The sequence below is a fragment of the Thalassophryne amazonica genome, chromosome 7, assembly GCF_902500255.1.
Source record: "Thalassophryne amazonica chromosome 7, fThaAma1.1, whole genome shotgun sequence".
Taxonomy (NCBI): Eukaryota; Metazoa; Chordata; class Actinopteri; order Batrachoidiformes; family Batrachoididae; genus Thalassophryne; species Thalassophryne amazonica.
The window spans coordinates 69,441,099-69,464,149 of NC_047109.1; the positions used below are offsets into that span (position 1 = coordinate 69,441,099).

Sequence of the window (23,051 nt, forward strand, 5' to 3'; positions counted from 1 at the left end):
TAGCACTACTATTATTCTGAACACTACTGTAGCTCGTTCCACTCAGGTGTAAACGGGTACCGGCCTTGGCTGAGGTCTGGCATCATGTCCAAGGAGACTCTCAGGCTAAGTGTTGGCACCAATGTGCTTTGGAACCTATACAGGACTTGCTTTACAACTTTGTTTTGCCATAAATACATTATAACAAAATCTTCTGTATTCAGATGTCACTTTTCAGCAAGCTAACACTGAGTTTTAAATTAAGAATTATACCACAATTAGAGGAGATTAGCAGACATGGTTAAACATCTGATTTTTATGAAGAATTTATTTGTTGAAGTAATACTGAGCAGAACATCACATTTGCATGGAAAACAGCATGCAGAGTAACTGACAGTAATGACTCCGGAATTTCAATTATCAGCAATAACAACTAAGATGGCACTAAAATGATCTCCAGTTCAACACAAGTACACAGACAACCTTTGTGACAGACAGACACATACTGTCCAAATAATAATAATACAAAAATCTATTATAACAGTGCACATAATTTCTGAAGTCCAAAAGTGCAAAGTTCTTCATAAAGAAGTAGGAGTAATACCCCTCAAAAACCTTCCACTAACTAACAGATGCATCGTCACCAATAACAGGAAAACATGATAGAGTCACTCAATGACTGTGGCGTTTTCAAATGGAGTGCAGCTACGGCAGCCAGCCCAACATCTCAGACAGCAAGGCTTCAAAGTCAACATTTGTTTTTGTTCCTCACACTCCTTTGACCACAACTACGGTCTGTCCAGCATCTGTCTTTAGAGACTGCCTGTCCAAGTTTTTGGCACTGCCCGCACGAGGGCGTCGAAGGTTGAGAAAACTGAAGCGTGCTTCCAAGCTAAAAGGCTTCTTAGTGCTGGACACCAAAGTGTTGTTGTTGTTGGAGGGAGCATTGTCCAGATCACCCTCTGCACCTTCAGCACGGTCACCTGGACACAAACATTAAAAAGACAACAGATTTTGAAATATTCCACACACAATGATTAGCAGAAACTTAGTGGTTTGCACTGCTGCCCCGCAACAAGAAGGTCCCTGGTCTGCTTCTGACCTGGTCCTTACTGTGTGGAGTTTGCATGTTCTCCCCGTGTGCGCCAGTTTTCTCCCACTTCCAAAGACAAGCAGGTTAGAGGAACTTGTGACACTAAATTGACCGTAGATATGAATGTGTTTGTATGTGTCGGCAGTCTGGTGGTCTGTCCAGTGTGTGTGTACCTTGCCGCCTGCCTAATGAAGACTAGTGCGCCTAGATCAGGGGTGGGCAATTATTTTTCGCAAAGGGCCAAATGAGAAACAGAAAATATTGTGGAGGGCCGGGCCCAAAGGCTAAAATCAGTAATACACAATAATAATTTCATTCCTATATAAAACGCAGTAAATTGTTTTGACAAACTAGATGTTCTGATTAGGCAATGGAAAAAGAGGTTAACTTACAAAAATGTAATTTATTCAATCAAATTTTCCAACACAATAGTGAAAAAATGTGAAACATTTCTGGCTCATTACATTTATGATCATTTTCAGTCACACTGACCCCAAAACACATTTTTAGTTTAATATACTGTTGGAACAAGGAGGCTCTTAGCTTTCTAAAGACATCACATCAATTATCATTGTCAACCAGTAATTAAAAACAAGTCACAATGTCATTGTCACTGAACTATGCAGAAAAAAAAGAGAAAAGTCCCAGTGCACAAGTTCTTATCGTGGCTTTGCATTTTCCACCACTTTTCACATTTTAGTGTTTTTCAGTTCTTTTTTCTTGTTCAGTGAGAGAAATCTAGTCTCTGTTGATCTTTAACAAGTGTATCAAATGAGAAGCAAAGCTGAAAGATGATCATGAGAGAGGACTTGTACCTGGATTTATTAAACTTCATCAAATCTACCTCTCTTTTTGGCATGAGTGGACATTTTTGACGAGCAGTACACAGATTGGATTAATCATTTCCGAGAACAAAAAACAACAAAAAAACAAACAACAAATTAAAAAAAAAACAGGCTTCAACATAACAGCAATGCAGTTTTAGTTCAGCCATAAAGACGCAGTCACACAACGACAGCACAACGAAGTTGAAAAAGTCAGGAAAAGGTGGACAAATGATTCTGCACCTTTCCCATCACTGAAAAGCCTGCGCACTAAGAGTGCATGAGTGTGAAAAGGAAACATTCATGATCACAGAACTGAAAGTGGGAATAACATCAAACAGTCTCCGGCGCTGTCCCCACGGATAGTTCCCCATGGATCACGCAAATGTGCCATGCCAGGCTGTGTGGCATGGGGTGATTGCGCCGTGACAGGCTCAGCTATTACGTGATGGCGCCATGCCAGGCTGTGTGGTGAGTGTGATGGCGGTGTGCCAGGCTGTGGGGCGCAGGGCTATCACTCCGTGCAAACCTCTGCCATTACGCAATGGCTCCATGCCAGGCTCTGTGGCATGCATTACGTGATGGTGCCATGCCAGGCTGTGTGGTAAATGTGATGCCGCCATGCCAGGCTGTGTGGTGCAGGACTATCGCTCTGTGCCAGGCTCTGCCATTATGTGATGGCGCCATGCCAGGCTGTGTGACTGTGCGGTGAACATGATGGCGTCGTGCCAGGCTGTGTGGCATGCACTACGTGATGGCACTGTGCCAGGCCCTGCCATCATGCGATGGCGCCATGCCAGGTTGTGCAGTTGTGTGGCGATCACTCCATGCCAAGCTCTGCTATACTCCACAGGACACACACACGCAGCCATAAATGGCTTGGGAGGTGGACGAAGGTCACCTGCAACACTAACTTGCTACAATAGTAAATATTTTGTTCTTTAATTTCCAGGTATCTGCAGGCCGGTCCGAGTAAGCCAAAGGGCTGGATATGGCCCGCGGGTTGTAAAATGCCCAAGTTTGGCCTAGATAGGGAGTGGCGATATGATGAGTCAGGGGGTGTCACATGACTCATGGCGGTTCAAAAATAGCGTTCGCTGTTAATCTATCTGCATCGAAATCCAGCTATTTTATTTATTTATTCACTGAAAATGCATTCGGAACAGAAGAACAGTCCCACGTACAGTAAAACTCACCTAAACCACCGTCATATAAACCGGATATTCACAATCACCGGACAAAAAAAGTCAAAAAGTTTTTGTACTGTTTTCCATGTAATAAACATCATATATAACAGACTTTTGGTCACACTGGATAAAATGTCCCATCCGATTGCAATGAATTTCCATTAAAAACCCTTACATGTGGGACCGGAGTCATTTCTGTGATTAAAAGTCCGACTGTTTATTTTTTTTTTTTTCACAACATGCTCAGACTTGCAGCCTGATACAGGCTGCACAGTGAAAGCAGCAAAGTGTCAAATCACTGCTGGCTGTGATTTGACACTTATCCGCTTTCAATCCGTCTGCCATCATATTTTAATAATTTTTGCAGTGCGCACGCTGATTACAAATGGATCAGAAAAGTCTGCAACTTTACAGCACAAAGTCGATAAGAGGAAATTACACAGCTCATCTTTGATTTGGAGGTGATGATTGTAGAAAGAAAAGCTTGTTGAGGGTCAAATTAGTCCAGAATAAAGCATAATCCAGAGACAGAACGTTAAACTGTCACGAACGTCACTGTATGACACGGAGTTACAGAGCTGCAGAAGCATAAATCAGGCTCTAAATTAATTAAATAAATCATCATAAATTGTAATTTTATGTAAATTTGATAGCTTAACTATTTTTAATATTTATTTTGGTCGGTCCTGTACCTGGATGTGTTGCTGTATATGGTTAAATGATTAAAAAAATGTTGAAAACATTAAAGATTCATTCAGTAGTTCAGTGCAGTTGGGCCCAAAATGGCGCCATGCTCTGAGTTGATGCCACTCTGTGTAGGCACACTAATGAAGACCCCCCACCCCCCCACCAGTGACCCATAACTGGAATAAGTCTGTTTAAAAAAACTGATGAATGGTTGAATCGTTTTATACAGTCGGCCTAATGAGATGAGGGAGGGATGTAACAGACTGTCCAAAACCAGTCAACTGCTGTAGAATATTTTAGCACAGCACTTTAAAAACATAAAAAATAAATAGTTGATTGAGAGATCCAAAAATAAACCACAGACATTGTCAGTTGAAAATATCGCTCATTTGCAGACTTGCTAATTTTATAGCTTTGGTGAAAATTTAAGTGAAAACTTTGACGGAGACCCTGTCTCAGGTTATTTATTAGGACAAAGTGAAGAGTTCTATTTCTGGATATCTGCCTGATCCTGAAGGAGGTGCAGACATCTCTGCTCTCTGCACGTACACCTCTCAGCTTGACGTCATTTTGAGAAATATGCTCATCTGGTGGAGCAGGTGTGAGGCGAGCAGGTAGCCAGGAATCTCATTTTTTACCCAAAACAGATTCACAGACATCATCGATCTTCCTCTGGCCACGTCCCCAAACCCCACAAACCTGAGTGTACTGGCACATAGTTGTAAACAAACGTATCAGTGCTCCCAAACAGACAAAAGATAGAAGAAGAAAAACTAAATCTTCATTGGCCAGTCTATCAGTATTTTATGTGTCTGAGCACATGTAACGAAAGTCCTGGATTTATAACCAGGACTCATTTTTCTTGCACATTTAATCTATTCTTACTTTCCTGCACATAAATCATTGTGATCAGGAAATAACTGTCTCAAAGCTGAAACTATAAATACTTGCAATGATTCCATTAGCTAATCTTACATAGGATTTTAATTAACACCCAACCCCACCCACACCCACGCTTTTGAGCAAGGTGTTGCTGGAACCCTGTTTCCGATGTCAAGGCGGAGCCAATCGCACAAATCTGCATCATTACAACCGCAAGGTTCAACTAATTTAAAATAAAAGAAATTGTGTACTGCAAGTAATCTGAAAACGCATATTAACAGAAAACCAGTTGCTGGCAAAGAACCTTAACAGGCTCATATCAAAAACTACTTTATTGCCAACATGTCTAGAACTAAAGGTTTATCCATAAGTATTTGGACAGTGGCAATTCTCTGTGCATCACCACAATGCAGCTGAAGTGAAACAAACAAGATGTGGGTGTAGTGTCGCCTTTTAATTCAAGGGAGTGATTGTGCCAGGAGACTTGTGAAGGAGGCCACCAAGACACCCATGACAACTCTGGTTTCTGTGAATGACTGAAGAAATTGTGCACGGTGCAACTTTTCTCTGTTGCACCACCAGTTACAGATTCATGGTCGAGCAGAACAGAGAAAGATTTTAATACAAGAAAACAGGTAAAATCACAGGTCAAGTTACCCATGTGCCTTCTGGAAAACTGCAGCTGAAATGTCATCTTTAAGAAAATCCTTCTCTGTTTCACTCCGGGAGCAACACGTTCACATTTTTCAAGGAATTACAGTAAATGCGAAAGATGTGAGGAGGCCTTATTAGGCTATTCATATTCAGACTTAACTGAGGTCTTGACTTGATGCACCTTTCCTGTAATTTTGGTGACCCGAGGCCTCTCCATTCAAGAGCAGTCGCACTAACAAGCCAATTGTTGACACCTCCCAATGACATTCCGCCTGCCCGGTGATTAACAATACCCCTTAATTCTAATATAGGCTGAGAGGTACAAATCCAACAAACAAAAAAAACAAAACAACCAATTTCCCATCACCCACCTCTCTCCAAGTCACATTCAGGTGATGATGCTCCGCTGCACTCACTGCGAGGCCCGAGCACCGGTGACATAAGGCCAAAGTCAGATAGTGACACCGTGTTTGGAAGGTTGAGGCTCCAGGGCCTCGACAGAGGAGACAGGGAGGATGAGGAGGAGGAGGAAGAAGGAGTGGGTGATGGCGAGGTAGAGGAGGAGGAGTTGGTGAAGGGGCAGGGTAAGAGGGGCTCCTGTGGACTGCTGGGAGTTGAGCCCAGGCTGCAAGTGGAACCAGAGTCCTCTTCTGACATGAGAGCACCACATGGTTCCTCTTCAAAACATTCTGATTCCACTGCATGGAAAGAGAATGGGAAGGGTAGGAAGGGATGGAGAGATGATCAATATTAAAAGATTGAAAGGAAAAAACCATAAACAGTTAAGTGAGAATTAAGTTAAGTTAAATTAAGTGAGAAACATGCAAATTTCCTCATGTTTCATCACAACTTTACATCTGTATATCCATGTACAGTACATCCCTTCACTTTTTCCATATTTTGTTATGTTACAGCCTTATTCCAAAGTGGATGAATTTTTTTCCTCTAAATTCTACACACAATACCCATAATGACAATGTGAAAAAAAGTTCTGAAATTGTTGGAAATTTATTAAATTACATGTATGTAAGTATTCACAGCCTTTGCCATGTGGCTCAAAATTGAGCTCAGGTGCATCCCATTTCCACTGATCATCCTTGAGATTTTTCTACAGTTTAACTGGAGTCCACCTGGGGTAAATTTAGTTGATTGGACATGATTTAGAAAGGCACATACCTGTCTACATACAAGGTCCCACAGTTGACAGTGCATGTCAGAGCACAAGCCAAGCATGAAGTCAAAGGAATTGTCTGTAGACCTCCAAACAGGATTGTCTTGAGTCACAAATCTGGGGAAGGGTACAGAAACACTTCTGCTGCTTTGAAGGTCCCAGTGAGCACACTGGCCTCCATCATCTGTAAATGGAAGAAGGTCAGAGCCACCAGGACTCTACCTAGAGCTGGCTACCCATCTAAACTGAGCAAGTGGGGGAGAAGAGCCTTAGTCAGGGAGGTGACCAAGCACCCAATGCTCACTCTGTCAGAACTCCAGCATTTCTCTGTGGAGAGAGAAGAACCTTCCGAAAAGACAATCATCTCTGCATCAATCAACCCATCAGGTTGATATGGTAGAATGGCCAGACGGAAGCCAGTCCTTAGTAAAAGGCACATGGCAGCCCACCTGGAGTTGGCCAAAAGGCACCTAAAGACTCTCAAACCATGACAAACAAAATTCTCTGGTCTGATGAATCAAAGATTGAACTCTTTGGTGTGAGTGCCAGGCATCATGTTTGGAGAAAAACAGTCACTATCAATACAGTGAAGCATGGTGGTGGCAGCATCATGCTGTGGGGATGTTTATCAGTGGCAGGAACTGGGAGACTAGTCAGGATTGAGGGAAAGATGAGGGCAGCAATGTACAGAGACATACTGGATGAAAACCTGCTCCAGAGCGCTGTTGACCTCAGACTGGGGAGAAGGTTCATCTTTGAGTAGGACAATGACCACAGTCAAGGTGTCAAAGGAGTGGCTTCAGGACTCTGTGAATGTCCTTGAGTGGCCCAGCCAGAGCCCAGACCTGAATCAGATTTTAGCATTTCTACAGAGACCTGAAAATGGCTGTGTATCGGCGCTCCCCATCCAACGTGATGTAGCTTGGGAGGTGCTACAAAGAGAAATGAGCAAAAACTGCCCAAAGATAGGTGCACCAAGACTGTGGCATCATATTCTAGAAGACTTGATGCTGTAATTGCTGTCAAAAGGTTCAGCAACAAAGTATTGAGCAAAGGGTGTGAATACTTACGTACACGTGATTTTATTTATTTTTTTTTTAGGTTTTACCCAAGGCCAAAATATGGCCAGCAGGTATTATGAAGGCTTTTTGTCCATCGGTCCGTCTGTCAGTGCTCAACATAACTCCAGTCCCATTAGTACCAGCATCGTCAAATTCACAGGGAGCATTCATAGGACACAGACCTTGGACAAGTTCAAAGATGGCTAGCCTTGACCTATTTTAAGAGGTTAAAAAGTCACATTCTGTTTCAATCTATTCAGGTTCATTTTGGAGTGGCGGGGGTGACAGCCAATCAGAGTACAGCTGCACTGTGACGTCAGTATCAAGAGCTGTAACATTATTTATGGCGCAGTCTTTTTGAAAAAACTCCATGCAACAAAAATCTGCCAGTGTTATCTTACAAGTGTTCATACTTTGACAAATACTTATTAATCAACAACATCCAGGCAGACGACTGATCAATCCCCACCTCCCAGAAGGAGCCATGACCACCTGGCACAAAGAAGATAAATGGCTACTTTCCTGAGGTGGAATTAGACTAGTGGTCTGCCTGGGTGGTTACCAACTATGACCTGGGACAGTTCTGTTATACGGTAAATATGGCCACACATGACAGCACCACATGCTCCCAGAACTGACCTAACCCGTAGCCCAACTTCCTCAGAGACATTACAATGATGCGTCCTAATATACAGAGGGGTGGTCAGAGAGTACACACTTCATAATCATGATTATTTGTTTATCTTTTTTTCCCCCCACAGCAGTCTCTCATGGAGAAAACAACTCTGTGTTCTCAAGTTAGTGGTGACCAAGAAAGTCCTGATGTTCAGAAGAAACAACACAACCACAATGGGCTGAGTGAAGTGAACCTAACCAGACCCCTCCTACCAAGAGGCAGACTGCTATTGGCTAGTGATTAAACAATTGCTTTAGTCAGCACCTATTGTGCTCTAGTTAGCAGCCTCCTAATGACAGGGTAGCTGTCCCTCCTAATGATGGGACTGACGCCTCTGTCCCATCGTTAGGTTTAAAACTCCAGCTTCTGTGTCTTCTGTTTGTTCTTCTCTACAAGGGTCAAGACAGAAGTCAGACTACCAGAGCAAGAGTTTTAGCTAAGGAAGCTTCTGCGATTTGAAGCGAAATGTCCTCGCGTCAAGCAACCCAGTCCAGTCGAAGATTCAAGCTTCTCTACTATGGAAACCACCTGGACAACTGACAGCCTTCACAGAAATAATGTGTTTTTATCAAAAAGAGTAAAATGTTTTGACTGAGATGAGACTAAAATACAGAGTTCTCTTTTGACTACAACTAGACTAGAAATTAACAGACTTTTAGTCAACTAAAAATGACCAAATAGAAATTGTATGTGAATGACTAAATATGAATAAAACTAAAAAGGACATTTTGACACAAGACAGACTTTAAAAAAAGTGACAAAATTAACACTAGTTTCCAGTCAATTTTACAAATATGAAAGAAATCTACCTCAAATCTGGAGACCAGGAAAACAAGAATAACCCGGAAATGTTTGCCATGGAAGTAAATACTAGGATTTCTGCAAATTCCCAGAAGACTTCACTGACAGTAGGCACAGCTCTCCTCACACGTGTCATGGTGGACTTACTGGAAATTCTGTCTGACTCGATGCTAAAGTTGGAACCTTCATCTGCAGTAACGCCATCACCCTCTGCGCCCACACCCTGTCCTCGGGGACCCATGGCAGAGTTTCGCCGTCTCTCATGAATCTCGTCGGAGATCATCTCCAGGTTTCTGAGGGCCATTTTGTACTCTCCTTTGGCCTCAGACAACTTAACCTGCCGCTCATCTACAGTCTTCTTCAGGTGCTGGAGGACAGACCAAGAGTTATAAATTTCCTTTGACGGTCTAAATATCTTGCAGTGCATTCTGGTACTGTTTTTGTGTAACTTTCAAACTGGAATATAAATCCTGTGAATGCAAAGAGTGTAGCAGTTTTCAAGCTTGTAAATCCAGTCAGGGTATATTTTCTTTTAATTTTCACATAGAAGTCTGAATTTCCGAGTCAAATGCAAGGCATTAAGGTCAAAGCATCAAACATCATGCAAACACTGGGAGTGCAAAAATGACATCATTGAGACAATGACTGGACAAAAGAAATGAGTACATTTCAGATGAACAGTTACATACCTCTAGCTGCAGATAGTACTTCGCCTTCATCTCAAAGTACGGCCTGAGGGGGAACAGGAAAGAAAAAGATTAGATCTGAAGAGAAAACCCAGAAAAGAGCTGGACCCACATCATCACCATGGCAACCTGGAAAAAGAGGAAGAGAGCGCAAAAGATAAAGGAGGTATGATGTCAGATTAGCAAATTATGCACAGCAGTTTAACACTCTTCAGAGGCGACGCATGGTGAGGCTGCTCTCGATATCTCAGTAAGACTCCATCCAGAAAAACAACACTTCATGCTCCAATTAGACATTTAATGCTTCTACGCAATGGTACAGAGCCAATATCAGACAGATGTAAAGACATCTGTTTTTCTTGGATCATAAGTGGGGAAAAAAATTGAATTATATAAAGCAAAAATTCAGTATGACAGAACATTTCCAAATTCATGAAATACAGATTTCACCTCAAAGGGGACCATATTTATTTCCCATGGCTGCAGCACCTAGATGGGCACTTCTGAGAAGTGGAAATAGATCGGTGGGCGACTTGAATGTTTGGCATCCAGGGCACAAAGCAGTTATGTACTGTGGCAGATATGGCTACACCAGCATGTCACCACACCTGACCCAATATCGCAAAAAGTACAGACTTTGAAACTCAAACTCAATTTCTAGCTCCTTCTGTCCTATTTTTTGCATCAATAATGTCCTGAAAGGCTGCTGACCTAGAAGAAAGCTGTTACTATAAAGTCCATATACAAATGAACGAATCTACGAATATGACTTTTAGACGGGAACAGTGTCAATGACCCATATTACACCCTTGCCAAATTAGAAAAAAAAGTTAGACTGCTTTTGAGATATCACAATAAACGGCCAACGCCACAGAGTCCAATGACTATGACAGATGCTGCACCATGCCACGATACAGGGTTAGTGGCCAATTGGTTGGTAACATAGAAAAGAAAAAAAAAAGACTTATACTCCAAAAATGCCATAATTGCTCACTAGGCCAAAAGGAACTGTATGTACTTTGACAATCCCAAATAACTTCAACGGCAAGCTCCTACAACACAGAAATATGATTCATAAGCAAGTAGGTACAGCTGTGTCCAAAATAATGGCAGTGTGTTTTAAAAAAAAGTAAGTAAAACTCAAAATCTTTATAATAGGTTTTATTTCCATACACATATGCATTTTTAACACTACACATTCTATTCCAAATCAAAACATGAAGAAAACTTTACCAAATGTATTATTTTACAGAATTTGAAGAAAAATGAATATTAAGCTGTTCAAAAAATAGCAGTGTGAATTTTTCTTTTCAAATTCAAACATTTACTGTGTAGACTGAAGAATGCTTGAAGATTTAGCTTTCCTATGAATCAATGAACTAATATATAATATATATAATTGTACAATCACTGTTTGAGCACTGTGTTGCATGGAGCCTACCAACTTCTGGCACCTGTGAACAGATATTTCAGCCTAGGACTATTGGACTACATTCCACAATTCCTCTGCATTTCTTGGTTTTACCCCAGAAACAGCACTTTTTAATGTCACCACAAGTTTTCTATTGGATTAAGGTCCAGGGATTGGGCTGGCCACTCCATAATGTTAATCTTGTTGTTGTTCTGGAAACAAAATGCTGCTAAACTTGCTGGTGTGCTTGGGGTCATTGTTGAAACACCTATTTGATGGACATTTCCTCTTCAGCATAAGACAACATGACCTCTTCAAGTATTCTGATGTATTCAAACTGATCCATGACTCTGGGTTTGCGATAAATAGGCCCAACACCATAGTATGAGCAACATCTCCATATCATGATGTTTGCTCCACCATGGCTCACTGTCTTCACAGCGTACTGTGGCTTCAACTCAGTTTTTTTGGGGTTGTCTCACAAACTGTGTGTGGTCCCTAGACCCAAAAGGAATCTTGCTTTTATCAGTCTTCAAAATGTTGCTCCATTTCTCTTTAGGCCAGTCAATGTGTTGTTTGGCAAATTGTAACCTCTTCAGCACATTTTTCAACAATGGGACTTTGCAGGGGCTTCTTGCCCACAGCTTGGCATCACATATACATCTTCTAATTGTTAAAGTAGTCACAGGTAACTTGAGATCTTTGATCACCCTGGAGCTGATCACTCGCTGAGTGTTTGCCATTCTGGTTATTCTTCAATCCATCTGAATGGCGGTTTTTGGTTTTCTTTCACATCATCATTTTAGCTTAGCAGCCTATCATTATCTGCACTTTTTTATGTTTTCACCTCTCCAGTCAAATTTTTAATTAAAGTATGCTGTTCTTCTGAACAATGTCTGGGACGACCCATTTTACAAGGAGAAATGGTTGTTCAGCATGTAGAACATTTGCTGCCTTTGTCCTTAAATAAGGGCCACCTGTAAGGGTGTAATTAGGGTCACAGAAAGAAAAATACAGACACTGCTATTTTTTGAACAGCCCAATGGTCTTTATTCTTCACTTTCTGTAAAGTAACACAAAATTTGATGATTTTTTTCTTCATGTTTTGATTTGTAATAGAATGTGCATTGTTCTCAGTGCATTTCCGTATATTGAAATAAAAGCTATTTTACGGATAATGAGCTTTACTCACTTTTTTAAACACACCGTTATTATGTTGACTACAACTGTACTATCAGAGATACCTAAAAATGGCATCCACCAATGTTATTCGCACAGACAAGCACAAACTGCTCATACACCCTTCTTCACACCAACATACTGCAGCAGGTATCAATCAGCATCTAAAGTCAGCCACTGGGCTAAATGGATAGCAGAGAAACATGCTTACTTTGACTTGTTAATCATCCGCTTGAGTTTCTTCTCCAGCTGCTTCATGCAGCCAATTGCGGCCGTGTATTTGGCTGCCGTCTCTTTGTGCAACAGTTCACTTTTAGTCTTTGTATGCTCGGCCTCCATCACCTGTTAAAAAACAAAAAAGTATTCACCGACTGCGAAATAAATAACTTTCTCAAACTTCACCTGCAAAACTCAATTCACATTTCATGAACCGAGTATAAAAAATAAATAAAATAGTCAGACTGTACAACAGTATGCTCATTTTTTTAAAAATTTAGAGTAGGCTATAATGCGTAAAAAACTTAATTTACAATTTAACTGAAATTATGTTGCATCTGTCTGAGTCAGAGGTGGGACGAAGTCACTGTCAAGTCATTCTCAAGTCATCAATCTTCAAGTCCCAAGTCAAGTCTCAAGTCATAATTAAAACCAATTGTTTGCAAGCTGACTTCAGACTTGACTTGGGACTTGATGATTCATGACTTGAGAGTGATTTGATGGTGACTTCGTCTCACCTTTGGTCTGAGTTATTGACTTCTCTCACACCCGTCCTCACCCGCTGGGTGGCGTGGTTCAGCATCTCTTGCCAGGCAGAGTCAAACTGCCGGTTGTCTTCCTCCAAGAGCCGCTGCTCAGCCAGAGAGATGGTCTCCTTTGCTGCACATAGAACTTCTGTGGCTCTGTGGAATTCCTGCGTGGCTTTGTGGGCCTCTAGTTGGGCCTGACAGAGATGGAGGGCGAGAGAGGACGGGAAAATGACTGTCATACATTCTGTAGTTGCTGATACAGTGTTGTTCCAAGTCATGCGGTGTGGATAAAATATCAGCTGAGCATTTAAAATTTGCAAGCAGGAAATTGTTTTCCTTGTTGGCTATCTGTTTCACTGGGTTTTTAATTCGTGGTAATTTTACCTAATTCTATACTCTCTGTATTCTTAGTGCCTATTGTTAAGGATAAGTGTGGTAAAATAAATAATAAAGATAACTATCGGCCTATTGCTTTAGCCAGTACTGTATCAGAAGTTTTGGAGAGGGCTATACTTAATAGAATGGAGAAGTATATGGTGACATCTGATAATCAATTTGGTTTTAAGTCAAAACTTGGCACTGATATGTGCATTTTTGCTCTTAAGGAAATTTTAGACTTTTATAATCGGTGCAATACTACTATTTTTATGTGTTTTATTGATGCCTCAAAAGCGTTTGATCATGTAAATCATGATAAATTGTTTTATAAATTGTATAATAGAGGAGTTCCGAAGTACTTATTGAGAATTTTAGTGTATTGGTATGCTCACCAGTCTATGTATGTGAAATGGGGAAATTATGTATCTTCCCCCTTTCATGTGAGGAATGGGGTAAGACAAGGTAGTATTTTCACCTTGCCTTTTTAATGTGTATATGGATGATCTATCTAATCTGCTGAATCAGTGTAGGACGGGCTGTGGGGTTGGCCATACAACCATAAACCACCTAATGTATGCTGATGATCTTGTAATTTTCTCCCCGTGTAGTGCTGGGCTGCAGCAGTTGTTGAAGGTTTGCTCTCAGTATGGTTTGGATTTTGACATTAAATATAATGCAAAAAAGAGCAACATCATGATTGTCAGAAGTAAGGAGGACTCGAAATCGTGTTTTCCTGCTTTCTTTCTGTCAGGCAGCATTCTCCAAGTGTGTGATGAAGTGAAATACTTGGGACATTACATAACTGCTGACCTGTCTGATGATAGAGATATGTACAGGCAGCGGTGTATTCAATATGCACAAGCAAATATGCTTGCTCGTAAGTTCTCTATGTGCTCTGTATCTGTTAAAATTTCACTCTTTAAAGCATATTGCACTTCAATGTACACTGCCCATTTGTGGCGGCATTTCAAACAAAGCAGTATGCACAAACTTCAGGTTGCATACAATGATGGCATGAGAATACTGCTTAAGGTGCCGAGATGGAGTAGTGCCAGTCAGATGTTTGTAAATGTTAGTGTTCCAACTTGTGCTGCTGTGCTTAGAAATTTCATGTACAGATGTATGTGCAGATTTATAGATTATGTAAACAGTATCATTCATATCCTGACCAGTCCTGTACAGAGCTCGGTCAGGTTTTCTTCTAGGCTGTGGAAACATTGGCGTATCAGTTTATATGGCCATGGATGAAATTGGTCTTTTTATTGTTGTTGTTTGGTTTTTTTTTGTATGTTTTTTGTGTTATTATGGACCTTGTGTCTGAAATAAAGTTTGATGATGATGATGATGATTTTGTTCAAGGGAGCAGCCAGCTGACATCACTGTGCCTCTTTACTCTGGTTGGCTGTCGCTGTGTGCTTCCCATCATGCCTCACACAAGTCAGGGGTAGTGTGCCGAGACAGAATGTGTGGTGTCACCTCTGAACACGGCTCCATTTTGGGCCCAACTGTGCTGAACTACTGAATGAAACTTGAATGTTTTCAGCATTTTTTTTTATATATTATTTAACCACATACAGCAACACATCCAGGTACAGGTGCTATCAAAATAAATTTAAGCTAAAGTTAAGCTATCAAATTTACAATTTATGATGATTTATTTAATTAATTTAAAACCTGATTTAGGCAGCTGCAGCTCTGTAACTCTGTGTCATACAATGACAGTTTAATAGTTTAACAGTTTCATACGTGACAGTTTAAAGTTCTCAGTCTCTGGATTATGCTTTATTCTGGACTAATTTGACCCTCAACAAGTTTTTCTGTCTACAATCATCACCTCCAAATCAAAAGGTAAGCTGTACATTTTCCTCTTTTCTCGACTTTGTACTGTAAGGTTGCAGACTTTTCTGATCCATGTGTAATCAGCATGCGCACTGCAAAAAACTATTATAATATGATGGTAGACGAGGGATTGAAAGCAGAAAAGTGTCAAATCACAGCTGGCTGTGATTTGACACTTTGCTGCCATCATTTTGCAGCCTGCTGCACACGCCCAGGCTGCGGCTCCGCGTTGGAGCACGGCGTGAAAAAAAATAAACGGTCAGACTTTTAATCACGGAAATGACTCCGGTCCCACATACGAGGGGTTTAATGGAAATACATTGCGAATGGACAGGACAATTTATCTAATGTGAGCGAAAAATCCGTTGTACCAAATCTGTTATATATGATGTTTGTTACATGGAAAACAATACAAAAACTTCTGGACTTTTTTTGTCCGGTGGCTGCGAATATCTGGTTTATACAATGACGGTTTAGGTGAGTTTTACTGTACATGGGACTGAACAATAAATTTACCTCTCAAAGCTTTGATGATAAAGTCGCCCACACAGCTGACTTTTTTTCCCAAATTTATCAGGGATTTATATTATTATTAATTTATAAGGGAATCTGTACATCTTGAAGCCCTTGCTGTGTCTATTTGTGCATCCAAATGCACAACAACCCGGCTTTTTCAGCAAATTAATAAATAAAATAGCTGGATTTACATGCAGATAGATTACCAGCAAATGCCATTTTGAACGCAAGACAGCACCATGAGTCATGTGACCGATTTTTTTTGGACTCGTCATGTCGGCACTATCTAGGCACACTAGTCAGGGGATGCCCCCACGTGATCTATGACGTCACTATGGTTGCCATCACAGAGTGTATGGGTTGCTGCCGAACGTAGTTCAAGGCCATCCAGGGTTTTCATGTATCCCATAATCTCTTGCGCGCCAGAGAATCGCTGCAGTCAAAACAACAGAGAATCCACATGATGATAATTGTAAATGAATATTATACTACAAAAGTGTATTTTTTTATGCTTTTCGTCACGCTAATAAGAGACTGCATACATGATACCCTGAAAACTTGCTAAAACAATTATAACGAATAATCCTTGTCTGCTACGTTTAATCTACATGGAATTTAATAAACGCAAACCGAATTTCAGACATATTATATATATTAGTCTGGAACAAAGACGACAAACAGTGTTGTAAAGAACAATAATCAAGACGTTAAAGAGCAAACTTCACTTTCCCCCAGAACGACATGATCAGGAAACAAGCGTAGCTCACAGCAGTTTCCACTGAAAATAACGGAGAAACAGCCTGTGATTCTCACGTTTACATAAAACAAACACAATAACAATGTCTATAAACCCAGAGAATATATTCATAAGAGTTTTAGGCACAATGTAAAAATAGTTTTATGTTGCGATGTTAATGCTGTTGTCCGTGTGCAGCGGTTAAAGTGCAGCGTGATCAGAGCATCTCAATGCAGTTCTCAATGTTACTGAGATCTCGCAGAGCGGCGAACTCTCCGGTTTTGCGGGATTTGAAACCTGAAAAGGGCGGATTTGTTCTTTTGATTTTTTTCCCCCCATTCAGGGGAAACGTTCATTGATTTTTTTTTTTCCCCCGACAATGCAAAATTTGGTCATATTGGCAATGTCATATTATGGATCCCTTATTTAAAAGGCTAATAAGTAAAATTATAGTGGTGCCAAAGAAAATTCTCTTACGACTTAAACCATAAAAGGCTGTACACCTTAAAAAACAAAACATAACTCTTTTTTTTTCTTCGCTACAGCAGATCAGAGCTCTCAAATCTAGCTTCAGAAAGTAAAAACCCGCCCATGTGTTGCTTCTACCTGTGCACCTAAAACAGGTCATCTCAATAATTAGCTCATCCACCTGCTTGAAGAGCTGAACTAATTACAATCAGCTGGTTTATTGGGAAGTTGGAACAAATATGTGGGTGGACTTTTACTTTCTGAAGCTGGATTTGACACCTCTGCAGCAGATCCAATATGGATCACTAAATCTTGCAGTGCAACAACAGAGTTCTGTTCTTACACAGGTTACTGTGTTAGATAATGTAAGTTGTTGATATTCTGGAAGGATCCTGGATCATTCAGTTCTTTGACCAAATGCTGCATTCACTGCAACAACAATATGTAAAAAACGACAAACCTGCTTGTTGAATGTAAACCAGGATTAGATATCTGATGTAAAGGGGAGAGTTTGAGGAACACTACCCAGGCTGCTGTTTATTCCCATTGTTCTGGTATATTTCAAAAAGAAGACAAAAGTGCATTGTATTTTTAATTTTAGCTTAAATTGTCACCACATCAAAAGATCTTAGCATCCAAATGTGTGCATGGCTGTGGATCAGTCCTTGTGCCACATGAAGAACGCAGCCGACAGCTCATTTTGTCATCAAACAGCAACATTAAATAATTAAATAATAATTAAAAGGAGTCTTCTCCAGATTGTTTAATTCCCTCCTTGTCACAGGAGTGCCCAAATCCTGGAAATTCTCCATAATAAGGCCTATACCAAAAAAGCCAGGGGCAAGCAACCCTGAAGATTTTTGGCCCATTGCCATAACCTCCATATTATGTAAAACTATGGAGAGAGTTTTAGTTGACGTCCTGACCACCAAAGTGGTCTAGGACTAGACCCTCTGCAGTTTGCCTATAAGAGGGACAGAGGTACTGATGATGCCGTATTGCTGGACATGATCTCAAAGCAGCTTTCACTTGCTAAAGCATATGTTCGGGTTTTGTTCGTAGACTTCAGTGCAGCTTTTAACTCTATGAAATTACACATTCTTCTGAAAAGGCTGGCTGATTTAAATGTTGAAAAGGGCCTGATGCTCTGGATCAGACTTTCTGTCTTGTCACCCTCAAAGAGTTTGTGCTAACAACATTCTGTCAGGAGAGCTCATAATAAGCACTGGCTGTCCACAGGGTAGCGTTCTTTCACCTTTACTCTTCTCTCTTTTTACAAACGAATTTGCAGTGAATGACAAATTGTAACTGATTAAATACACGGATGACATGGTCCTAGTCGGCCTGCTACAGAAATGTGACTCCTCTTTCGAAGCCTCCTATTTTGCTCACACTAAGGCTCTTGAAGCTTGGTGTTTCGACAGCCAGCTGGAAATTAATGTGTCTAAGACAAAGGAGCTTGTTTTTTTTTGTTGTTGTTTTTACACAAAGCAAGAACTGACAGTACAGCCAGTTTCACTCGATGGCCAGCTTGTTGAAACGGTGGAAACTTTTAAATATCTTGGTACAGTTCTTGACAGTCACTTGAGCGTCTCTGAAAACACTGATCTTATCTTTAAGAAATGCTCACAGCAACTCAGTCTTCTTAGAAGATTGAGTTGTCTTGGTGTTAAACCGCAGATTTTAGAGCTTGTGTATTCTGCACATATTGAGAGTATTTTAACATTTCATCTTTGTGTTTGGTTTGGTCACTTGAGTTGTAAATGTAAGGACAAATTAAACAGAACTGTAAAAAATGGCGGGGAAAATTGTGGGAAAATCCCAGAAGCCTCTGGCCCACATTTACACTGACAGGATGAGGAGGAAAGCTCAGAGAGTCCTAGCAGACAGCTCTCATCCTCTGCCCTGTCTTATTCTACTTCTTCCTTTACTTCTATTTTATGTATCTTATCTTTGTATGACTATGTTTGTATTTTAGTGTTGTCTTTTTTGTGCTGGTGAGCCGAAGACAATTTTCCACATCGGTGGACAAAGAATTATATTATTCTATTCTAACTAACATTCAACATCATTTCTTAAATAATTAGCACCTTTTACTGGACAAGAGGAAACATATGGCAAATATATATATAAAAAAACTGAAAACATTTCAGCAACTGGAAAAAAGTCACATGACTGCTGTTGGGTTAGAAACCATTCCACTCTGCACGGTTATCCAAACTCACACACAGCTCTATGGATCTGGATTATACCAAAGAAAAATTTGATTTTGACTGTGACATTCTTAAATGCATTTAAAATGTTCAACAGGAGGTGCGCATGAAGCGAGCAAAATCAATAAATAAAATGCATGCAGTGCACACTGTAGAGTGTGGACTAAAAACTCAAATGCAGGCAGCCAGCCCCACACCCAAATGCTACACTAATGGACAGCACAGACATGTGCACACACACACAAAAAAAAACCCAAATTAAATGTGGAAAAAAAAGAAAGACACCCAAGAACAATTAGAAAAGTTGAAAACCAGCCCAACACCCAAATAACATGGTAGCTATGTTCAAGCCTCTTTTTAGTCAAGGAGGCTACAGTGCATGGTGTGCAATGCCTTTGACTATAACGGTATTCAGAATGCAGTGTAAACATGCCTTTGCCACTCATCAAAGGGGGTAAAAATTAATTTTTGCTGCAGTACTACTACTACAATTTTAAAGGTTATTTTCATAATTTGCCACCATGGCAAGTATATGCTCACCACAATACATAGTCACTCACCATACGCGACATGGCAGGGGCTAGGGTGATCTGTGAATACTGAACCCATAGGCGTAGGAGGTGGGGTCTATTTGGGGGGGCGACACCAAATTTGCCTGAATTTCAGAAACCCCCAGTGCATTTCTGAATTTGCGGCTCCTAAAACCATTACAATAATTATTATATACACACATATATATATATATATATATATATATATATATATATATATATATATTTTTTTTTTATATACACAATTATCCTTTATTGACTGAGTTTCATTCATGAAGTCAGTGGTGTAAGTGAAGAGTTAATGGTCCATGTCCTTGGACGACACAGGCACGGGCAGGAAACATACACCTGTTTATCAACCAAATGTCACGGACAAAATGACAAGAATAACCAAAACCACTTACTTATGGAAGGAAATATTGTCTCCCTTGTTCCTCCGTTTGTGGGAATGCCAACATGCGCAGATTTCCGGCATATTCCACCTGTTTCTTGATGAGACTAATTGAACCTCTATGCGTGCTGCCTCCTGACTTGCCCGGAATTAAAATGGCAACCACGCCTCCTTGACCCCTGTCAGTTTTGCAGGTTTTCCCACCTACAAAGAATGGAGAGGTCTGTAATTTTTATCGTAGGTACACTTCAACTGTGAGAGAATCTAAAAAAAAAAAAACAAAAATCCAGAAAATCACATTGGATGATTTTTAAATAATTAATTTGCATTTTATTGCATAAAATAAGTATTTGACCCCCTAGAAAAACAGAGCTTAACAATTAGTACAGAAACATTTGTCTGCCATTACAGAGGTCAGACATTTCCTGTAGTTCTTGACCAAGTTTTCACACACTGCAACAGGGATTTTGGTCCACTCCTCCATACAGATCTTCTCCAAATCTTTCAGGTTTGGAGTTTCAGCTCCCTCCAAAGATTTTCTGTTGAGTTCAGGTCTGGAGACTGGCCAGGCCACTCCAGGACCTTGAAATGCTTCTTACGGGCCCCTCCTTAGTTGCCCTGGCTGTGTGTTTGGGGTCATTGTCATGCTGGAAGACCCAGCCATGACCCATCTTCAATGCTCTTACTGAGGGAAGGAGGTTGTTTGCAAAAACCCCATCATCCTCCCTTCAATACAGTGCAGTCGTCCCTTGCAGAAGAGCACCCCCAGAGTATGATGTTTCCACCCACATGCTTCACAATTGGGATGGTTTTCTTGGGGTTGTTCTCATCCTCTAAACATGGTAAGTGGAGTTGATTCCAAAAAGCTCTATTTTGGTCTCATCTGACCACATGACCTTCTCCCATGCCTCCTCTGGATCATCCAGATGGTCACTGGTGAACTTCAAACGGGCCTGGACATGTGCTGGCTTGAGCAGGGGGGACCTTGCTGCCCTGCAGGATTTTAAACCATGACAGCATCATGTGTTACTAATGTAATCTTGTGACTGTGGTCCCAGCTCTCTTCAGGTCATTGACCAGGTCCTCCTGTGTAGTTCTGAGCTTTCTCAGAATCATCCTTACCCCACAAAGTGAGATCTTGCATGGAATCCCAGACCGAGGGAGATTGATAGTCATCTTGTGTTTCTTCCACTTTCTAATAAATAATCATAACAGTTGTTGTCTAAGAAGCTGCTTGCCTGTTGTCCTGTAGTCCATCCCAGCCTTGTGTAGGTCTACAGTTTTGTCCCTGGTGTCCTTAGACAGCTCTTTGGTCTTGGCTATGGCGGACAGGTTGGAGTGTGATTGACTGAGTGTGTGAACAGGTGTCTTTTGTGCAGGTAACAAGTTCAAACAGGTGCAATTGACACAGGTAAAGAGTGCAGAATAAGAGGGCTTCTTAAAGAAAAATTAACAGGTCTGTGAGCCAGAATTCTTGCTGGTTGGCAGGGGTCAAATACTTATTTTATGCAATAAAATGCGAATTAATTATATATCAATATTTTTTTTATTATTTTTATATATAATTTTTAATATTTTTTTTTAGGTTTTGTCTCTCACAGTTGAAGTGTACCTACAATAAAAATTACAGACCTCTCCATTCTTTTTAGGTGGGAAAAACTGCAAAACTGACAGGGAGTCAAATACTTATTTTCCCCACTGTATATAACCTTGTGGTTAAAGCGCATGGTTTCAGTGCAGAAGGTTCCGGGTTCAAATCCCACCCCTGCCACATTTCTCCATGTAATGTGGAGTTGCGTCAGGAAGGGCATCCGGTGTAAAACCTATGCCAATTCAACATGCAGATCCACCTTGGATTTGCTGTGGCGACCCCGAGTGCAAACAACGGAGCAGCCGAAGGGACTTACTTACTATATAACCTCTCTGGTTGGTCCACAGGTGGCCTTTAGTTCTCTTACTGTACACCAGGAAGCAGCACTGCTTGGGCTTTGGACTGGAAGGAGTTGGCTTCATGCTGGCATGTACAACCCTAGACCCTGGCACTAGACTCTATAGAGTTGAAGACATCTGTTCTAGTTCTACACTGATGATGGTCATCACACTTTCGAGTAAAATTTCATCATCAATTTTTTTTTTTCATGGCCTTTGGAATATTTTTTAGACATAAACATATTTTGCTTAACATGGCCCATGCCCGAATTTCCCAGCCCATCTGCCTGAATTTGAGCATTTTGCCGAGCCCGGGGGGGGGGGGGGGGGGGGGAGCAGTTGCCCCCCCTGCCCCCCCATCTCCTATGCCTATGACTGAACCCCATCACTACAGAAAACTACCTGTTGACTTCTACTTTAGGCTGTCAAAGAGACATGTCTACAGATCTGTAGATAATGCAGGGTATTGATGTCATACTTTATTTTCCGCAGAAGAATGAACAAACCGGAACTGACCTAAATATGAAGAGGTAAATGACTACATGTAAACACTGCAGTACATTTGCATGTTGCATTTTGTCAAATATAGCAAACATCAGGGTGAACGTTGCAAAACAACTGATGTCTACTTCACTGTCTGTTGTATCTCATTTATCCCAGCTATGCCTCTTCTTGGGATTCAGAATGCTGTGGTTATTAGTTTAGAGGGACAAGGACTCCGTTGTTATAGAACATTACTCTCTGTCGAGACTGGACTTTTATTGAAAATCTGATTATTTTTATTTTATGAACTATGAGATCCATTCTGTCATGCAAGCTTTGAAAACAATTAAATACAGTTTGATTCTCCAGCTCTAAATATTGGATTTCACTGCTTAAACATATTACCACGCAATTCAACTGGAATTCATTTATTACAGAGCCCCAAGAGATAACATAATACGGTCTGTTAAACTCCAGCTGACTTTATACAGTGCACCCAGAAAGTATTCA

The 23,051-nt window shown here is 40.8% G+C and overlaps 1 protein-coding gene across 1 annotated transcript in view; it reads right to left on the bottom strand.

Moving 5' to 3' along the window:
* Window positions 1-289: 289 nt before the first annotated feature.
* Window positions 290-23,051, bottom strand: part of sh3bp5b (SH3-domain binding protein 5b (BTK-associated)) — a 46,766-nt gene continuing 24,004 nt past the window's right edge. The window contains exons 4-9 of the mRNA XM_034174395.1: window positions 13,067-13,231; window positions 12,503-12,633; window positions 9,705-9,747; window positions 9,163-9,382; window positions 5,678-6,004; window positions 290-962 (exon numbers count right to left, since the gene is read on the bottom strand). Of these exons, the coding sequence (XP_034030286.1) occupies window positions 748-962; window positions 5,678-6,004; window positions 9,163-9,382; window positions 9,705-9,747; window positions 12,503-12,633; window positions 13,067-13,231 (1,101 nt within the window). The 3' untranslated portion in view covers window positions 290-747. The remainder of the gene's footprint in view (window positions 963-5,677; window positions 6,005-9,162; window positions 9,383-9,704; window positions 9,748-12,502; window positions 12,634-13,066; window positions 13,232-23,051) is intronic.